Consider the following 7,028-nt stretch of genomic DNA (forward strand, 5'->3'; position numbering starts at 1 on the left):
TGAGGTTGTCGGAGAGAATATTTGGACGAAACGGGGAAGCGTAATGGGGTTCCAGCCGTTCGACAGGTATGGGGGTAGAGAAAGACTAGGGAGATATCAGGCTGATCACGAAATCGCTGGACATGCAAAATGTAAACGCGCTAAACGGCACTTGGATGTGCAGGAAATGGAGCAATGCGGAGAGGTCGGGTTAAAATTAATGCGCAGCCATGCGAGTCGCATCAAAAGTTTCAGAGCGGGTCATACCGACACGACCCAGTCTTTTCGCCTTTGATAACAGCATGGTACCTTTATTGGGAGGGGGGCAGGGGCTGTCGCCGATGTCGGTCTCCTCGTCGTCTGTCTGGGTGATATTACCGATCTCAGTCACAGTTGAGAGACCATTACGGCGTGTACGAGCGGCGTTTGCGGCAGCAAATAGCTGGGGAGCACCAGCAGGCGCTGTGTTCCTCTTGGATGACTGTTGGGTCATGCCAGTAACCTTCGAAGCCAGGTCACCGTAGCGTATGACTTGGTGCGTCCAAATCTGCCCTTGCGGAACTGATCCAAGTCCTCTTTGCGGGAAAGTGCAAAGTTGGGGTCGTCCATCGTGACGTAGCCCCGAGGACGACAGCGAGAAGCACACTGTTTGTAATATTCGCAGTACCCGCCTTCCAAGATGTAAATCTCCGGATAATGAATCTTTGGATATATGTGGTTATTCATCGCGCGGTCTTTGGCACGGAGATGTTTAGCACTGAAGGGTATCGCAAAATTAGTGTCAGGAGGGAAAACGGCGAGGCATTTTCGGCTTACAATGTTGGAGCTCTCTTTGCACTGAATTCACAGTGGAAAACCAGGATAGTCTTTTTCTGGGAGTCGCCACTAACAGATGGTTTAGGCTTCTGCACGCCAAGTAAGAATTCTTCCACGCCAGTGGTGGTGTTGATGTTGACGGCGCCGGGAATATGTCCACCATTGTACTCATAGTCAAAGCGGCAGTCGATAACGTGGAAACTTGCGATGCGGGAATTATAGGCACCGTCAAGAAGGTCATCCAGCTAAATGGAAACAAGGCGTTAAGTGTTGTCACCAACATTGCAGATAAAGGCAATCACAGTTTTCGGTACGACCCTCATCAAGCCATCCTCGCGCACGCGGTGACATGGTAAGACTTTGCCCAGTGTCTCATTATCACCAAATCCTGGCAATCCTGCAGCCATGAATTTCGCAGAGGGACTCTCAAACATATCACGCTGAACCATAGCGGTCGCGCCAGTCAGAGGTCTGAAATCCTCCGTTCCGTCGCGTCTGCGGATGGCCTTGACCTGCTGTCGCTTGGCGTATGCCTGGGCGGGAGAGGACATGTCAGGATCGTCGAAAGAAGAACCCTCATCAGAGAAGTGTTCGAGGACAGTGGATGGCACCATAGAAAAGGCACGTCGCGAAGGAGGCAATTCGAGTGATGACTGCTTCTCTGACGAAGCGTTTGAATCAAGCGTGGGGTATGCGGATTGTGGCGAAGGAACACCGGGTTGTACCAAGGCTGAGAAGACAATACGCCGGGCTCGTTTGCTTGCGTTAGGAGGGACTCCCAGGCCCTGAAGTGCAGGTTTGGCGAAGGTAGCCATGCGATCTAGCTTGTGCTGCGAAGGGGACGAAGGAGCAGGCGATGACGAAGCTTCATGATCAACCCGCGAAATGGTCTCCGGAGATAAAGAACGACGCTTTTTTGGCTGCAGCCCTCCAGGGGTGTCTAAGTAAGATTGGGACATAGCCCCATAAAACAGATTGTTAAACTCAGTCACAGCGGGTGCTGCAGAAAGAGGCGGAGAGGGCAACAGGTCCTGCGCAGAAACCTCGGGAACAGGATCCACGTCCATGGCGTCATCAGCCGCTAAAGAAATAGACACATCCGGCGGCTGTCCGTGCAGTCATGTAAGCAACAAGCCTGCTGGTCTAAACTAAAAGGATCACTTACTGGAGCAAACATGTTTCCATCCATTGTCTGAGAGGTTCTTAAAGGCTTAGAGGCGACTATCCACTCCATAGGAAGCGCACTGCGCTGGGTTCGTTTGAAGTTTGCTTGAGAGCCAGTTTTTGTGCTGACGGAGTCATTGGAGAAATTGCTGTTGCTCATGTCCTGACCGAAAATGCGAGCGGCACTGGTGGATGCACGGGGGCGCGTGGTAGGCCTGTTCGTCTTCTCATTCTCCTTCTGAAGGGGGCGGTACGCAGGCGAGATATCCATTGGGACATCGTGATCTTGCGCGAGCGTCATTGTGTCACGTGGAGGAGAGTTGAGAGACATGGTAGAAGCAAACGACAGCTCAAGGTCAGAAGACAAGAAATCATCAATATCATCACGTCTAGGATTGAGCATCTGGCTGCGCTTGCGAGAAGGAGCAGGTGGCGCGTGTAGGTATTGCATCGAAGCCGAAGCCGAAGAAAGGGTAGAGAAGAAGGTCATGTCGCGAGAAACCGTAGTGGAAGATTGCAATTGAGCTTTTTTTGGAAGCTTGTTCGAATGATAATCTGTGAGTCGTTTCAAGAATGAATCAGACATGGTTCGTGAGAGGTTAATGTGAAACAAGTCAAATAATCGAGCCAATAAACAGTGTTTGAGTGCCAGATGGTAGTTGGAGAGGTTGAGCACAAGATGTTACAAGAGAAAGGAGTGTCCAAGAAGAGAGGAAATAGTCAATGGACAACATCCACGGTCCACAGACATTTGATTATGAGAAGAAACACATACCGAACGAAGATGTGGCCCAAAGAAACGGATTGTGGCCGGTGGATTTACCGAAAGTAGTGGCTGTCAACGATAAAATCAGCGATCTTATATGACTTAGGGTACGAAAAGAGCTGAACAAAGAAAAACATCAATAGAAAATGAGCAACATCCACTTGGCCATATAAGCTGAACCACTGGGAGTTTCGCGTAAATGAATTTCCTCATGGTTTGTTTATGCCGGCGCGTTGGTCATCCAAAGATGAAGCATAGCTCACCTTGAACGTAATGATAGTGTTAACGGAGGAGGCCGCGCCTGGGTAGTGCGTACAGAATAAGAGTGAGCTATCGTTGCTAAATGACTTAACCAACTTGGCTTCAGCCAGAGTATTGCTCACAGTGCAACGAACTTGAACAGAATAGAAAACGTAAGCGAATTTTGATGCGGACAACTGTAGGTCCAACAAATTTGGATCCTGTCCTAAAACGGTCAGCGACGCGCTCAATTAAGCGGTATAACTAGGCAAGAAGCAAGAATATCGCGTGCTGAGGGTATGAGGTGTCCTGCCTCCGCAACTGATTCGGTCCTACGCACTATTTCGCCCCAGTGGTATGTGCTGATGAGAAGACTGGCCAAAAGAACAATTGTTTGCCCCTTCTTTGGCGTATGTTGATATTCGTCACGTGCATTTTGTCTTTTGTTTCTTGATCAGGCAGGTATGTACGAAATTATAATTTATACATAATAATGCATACAAGTCAGAGACGGTCTTGGATTCTGTAAACATACAGTGTACTACCGGTACCTTTCACACCACATTCACACTTGTCGAGTCAAGGCATGTAAACTACTGTTTTAAACAATTTGAGTACCCAGAATTAGTATTAGGCATCTAAATAGTACTACCAATGCAATGTTTTATTTTTTTTTGCAATGTTGAACACGCTCGATGATTTAAAATATCAAGTGCTCAAATGTCACACAAATGTGGTACGTTTCACAGTGTGACCAACGTTTCACACCTGGCTCACACATTCTCTTCATCAGAGGACTTGCTACTAGAACTACCACGTTCTTGCTCATCAACACCCTCAGCCACCAGCCCTGAACCATTTTCATCATCACAATCTGCTTCAACTGCCTGCTGTGGTGCTCACTTGGGCTTTAGTGGCCATTTTGGTTTCTTTGGCCAATCTTTCTTTCTCACACCCTCTACATTCAAGTGCTCACACTCGACCTGCCAGTCCCTCACAGCTGCTGCATGTTTCTCCTTGATCTCATTCCACTGTGTCACCAGCTCAACACCCTTGCCATGCCTCACATCTCTTGCTGCTTTTCTTTGTTTTCTCACTTCCACTTTTTTGGCACGCTTTGCTGTTACAACTACGGTTACCCCTATCTCTTTTCTCTCTTTTCTTGCTCATGTATTACGTCATGACCGCACCTTACCGTGCCATCATTAGACCAACCAACTGTCCGCAGCTGTATTACATCACAACTGCCACGTGCCGTTGCTAGATGACACCATCTCTTATCTCTGACTCGTCTAGATGACGCCATTTCTTATCTCTGACTCGTCTAGATGACGCGTACAATACCAGCCCTAAATCTCTTACGTCTATATAAACCCGGTCTTGTACTTAGTTAGAACTTCACTTTAATCTACTAGGTTTTACCCAGAACTATCCTTCGCTTAGGACCCCCAATCCTAAGTCGTCTGATAACCGATATTCAAGCCAGAGACACTCTCTCTGACTTGTCTTAAGAACCTTACATTTGTAAGGCTTGAACCAGCTTCAGGCATGCTCTTATCGAGTACCTGTTGTCGAGCCCATCCTAGTTCGCCGTAACATTTGCACGATCCTCCTTCAATTCATCAATAAACTGGTGTTCTGTCATATGACGCCTGTTCCCCTTTGGATACAGTTTGACTCAATCCATGTCTTTCTTGTCACCTGTGTTGAGGGTCTCATTGAGTTTTCGTAAGGTGAGATCTTGAATTATGATCTGTGCATTCTGGCCTGCATTGATTTGTTCATGTGTAGCAAGTTGGTGTTTTGCATGCCAGAGAGCCTCCTCGAGGTCCAGGCAACAAGTTTTCCAGTGCTCAATATCTCTCATCTCATCTCCTGAAGCTTGTTTTGCAATCAACAAGCTCCAATCTGGCTCTGGTAGTACTGGTGGTTTCTTGAACACTGGTGCGGGGACCAACTGACCTTTTGACATCCATGTCTTTGATACAAGGAATGAAGATGATGTTTGTGAGAGCGAAGCTGTCATCAGGCGCATATGTTTTGAGGGGGTATCAGTGATTTCGCTGTCATAGTGACGACGGGATGGTGAATCTGGGGTATTTGGTTTTGTCGCAACTGCTGAGCTTAGTGATTCATGGCTTCCAGGGAATTGAGATGGTCCTGCAATAGGTTGAGTGTCTTTGTGTGTGTTTGGGGATAATTCAAATGATGTTGGCTGATAATTTGTGAATGCAGCTAGGACTGCTCGTGTTGGGCTTGAATAGGGCAGCAGAAATGTGCTACAAGTGGAACTCTCCTCGCTTGGCTTCATTTGATCAGCTGTGATGACATTTCAGTCAAATGGGCAGATACCAGTGACACAGAATGCTGTTTTAACAAGGTCTGGAGTAAATGTGCTAACAAATGCATGTCCAAATGTGCCTGTGAAGTCTGCCTTCTTGATACCACGTCGTCAGGTTTCTTCAAATGCACTGACTTCTTCATTAAAGCTAGCTTTCATCCTCGCAAAGCACACAACATCAAGGCCCTGCAGGGCATGAGTACAGTGTGGCAGGTATCTGAGGATGGTGATATTGTTGTCCATCGCATACTTGAGGAGCTCAGGTGTGAAATGTGAGCTATGTCCATCCATGAGGAGCACATGAGCTCATCCACTAGCTTTCTCTTTTGTTTGTGGATCGAAGTCATTGATCATCCAATCCAGGCACAATTCACCATCAGTCCACCCATTGGGTGAATGACAGAGACTTGTCCAAAATTCAGTGAGCTGTAGGGCAGTTGTCAATCGAGACTCACAAGGCATGGGCAACATTATTGTCCCCCCACTTCTGCATGAAGTTTTGACCTTTGAAGATGATTGTCAGGCAGAGAGCAGTGCCATCAGCACAGATCGTGACAATCCCTGTCACATTCTCCTGATCTGCAGATCCTGCAGTGTGCTGTAGCTTGGCTCCTCGTGCCCCGACACAATGACGTGACTGAGTGTTTGTCAATGGGAAGCCACTCTCATCCATGCCATAGATGTCTTCAGGTCGGATGCCCTTGTTGACTATGTGTTCCTTGACTAATGAAAACCAGTGATTGACATTTGAAGGGTTTAAGGCCTTGGCTTGTTGAGTATCAAGGCCCTTTCCCCAGTGCATCTGTAGCTTATCATGGTGATGGTTGAGGAACCAAAAAACCCACTGATGTCCAACTTTGTCCTTTGCAGGCTCGAAGCTCTCTCCTTTCCACCTCTCAATAATTGTGTTGGCATAGTTCTCAATCTGTTCATGACTGAGGGGAAAGCCTCGTTTAGCTGACTTGAGTAGGAAGTGGACCATAATATGCTCCTCAGCAGCTAATATCTTCTGTTTTGAAGTCATGTACTCTGAGAGGGGCCAAGTTTTGCCTGTAGCATGATTGAGTATAGTCTTGTACTGCTTAGGAACACCAAATTCTTCTGCAATTGTCCGAACACCCTTTCTCTTCTCTCCTGTTGGCCGAGCTTGCTCAACACAATATGCATGAACTGCCTGCACTAATATGTTGCTCTGTGTGCGCAGCTGCTTGATCCGCTTGACGCGATCCGACAAGGCACGAAATACCATTAGAGTCGGTAAATTAGTTTATGTGGTGATAGAAGTAGGGTGTGGGCTATAAGAATCGAAGCATACCAGACGCGCGACGCGTCTTTGACGCGAGCCGTCACGCATTGTCACACTTGAAACAGGTTTTGCACAAAATGCCTTTTGCAACATGGAATTTCAACCCAATCACTCCCTTCTGTAGAGATATTTTGTGCAGGATACCTGGCTGATTAAAATGATGCTACATATACAGGCAATTTTCGGTGAATTCATTGCACTGGGCCTGGTACAAAAGTTGTTTCTCAGCACAACTGTACCATTTCTTTGACTGAATCCATCCCCAGCTTTTACACACTTTACATATCTCTTTGTAATTTTGTATTATACTTCTATACATGCTTCTTAATGCATGGCTCAAGTGGCAGGACAAAATAATAATAATTGACGAAGTTTTAGCACAAGTGTGAAATGCACCGGTGGTGTGAAAGGTACCG

General features: G+C 47.1%; 1 protein-coding gene across 1 annotated transcript; it reads right to left on the reverse strand.

The window, feature by feature from the left end:
* Positions 1-3,864: 3,864 nt before the first annotated feature.
* Positions 3,865-6,555, reverse strand: BJ212DRAFT_1450220 (uncharacterized protein; the record flags this gene model as incomplete). Its single annotated transcript, XM_041338804.1, has 10 exons — positions 3,865-4,085; positions 4,571-4,642; positions 4,667-5,284; positions 5,318-5,402; positions 5,442-5,458; positions 5,510-5,611; positions 5,681-5,712; positions 5,762-5,885; positions 5,940-6,074; positions 6,243-6,555. The coding sequence occupies 10 exons, from the start codon at positions 6,553-6,555 to the stop codon at positions 3,865-3,867; spliced, it is 1,719 nt and encodes a 572-aa protein (XP_041185812.1).
* Positions 6,556-7,028: the final 473 nt, after the last annotated feature.

This window comes from Suillus subaureus (genome assembly GCF_016647635.1).
Source record: "Suillus subaureus strain MN1 chromosome Unknown BJ212scaffold_127, whole genome shotgun sequence".
NCBI lineage: Eukaryota > Fungi > Basidiomycota > Agaricomycetes > Boletales > Suillaceae > Suillus > Suillus subaureus.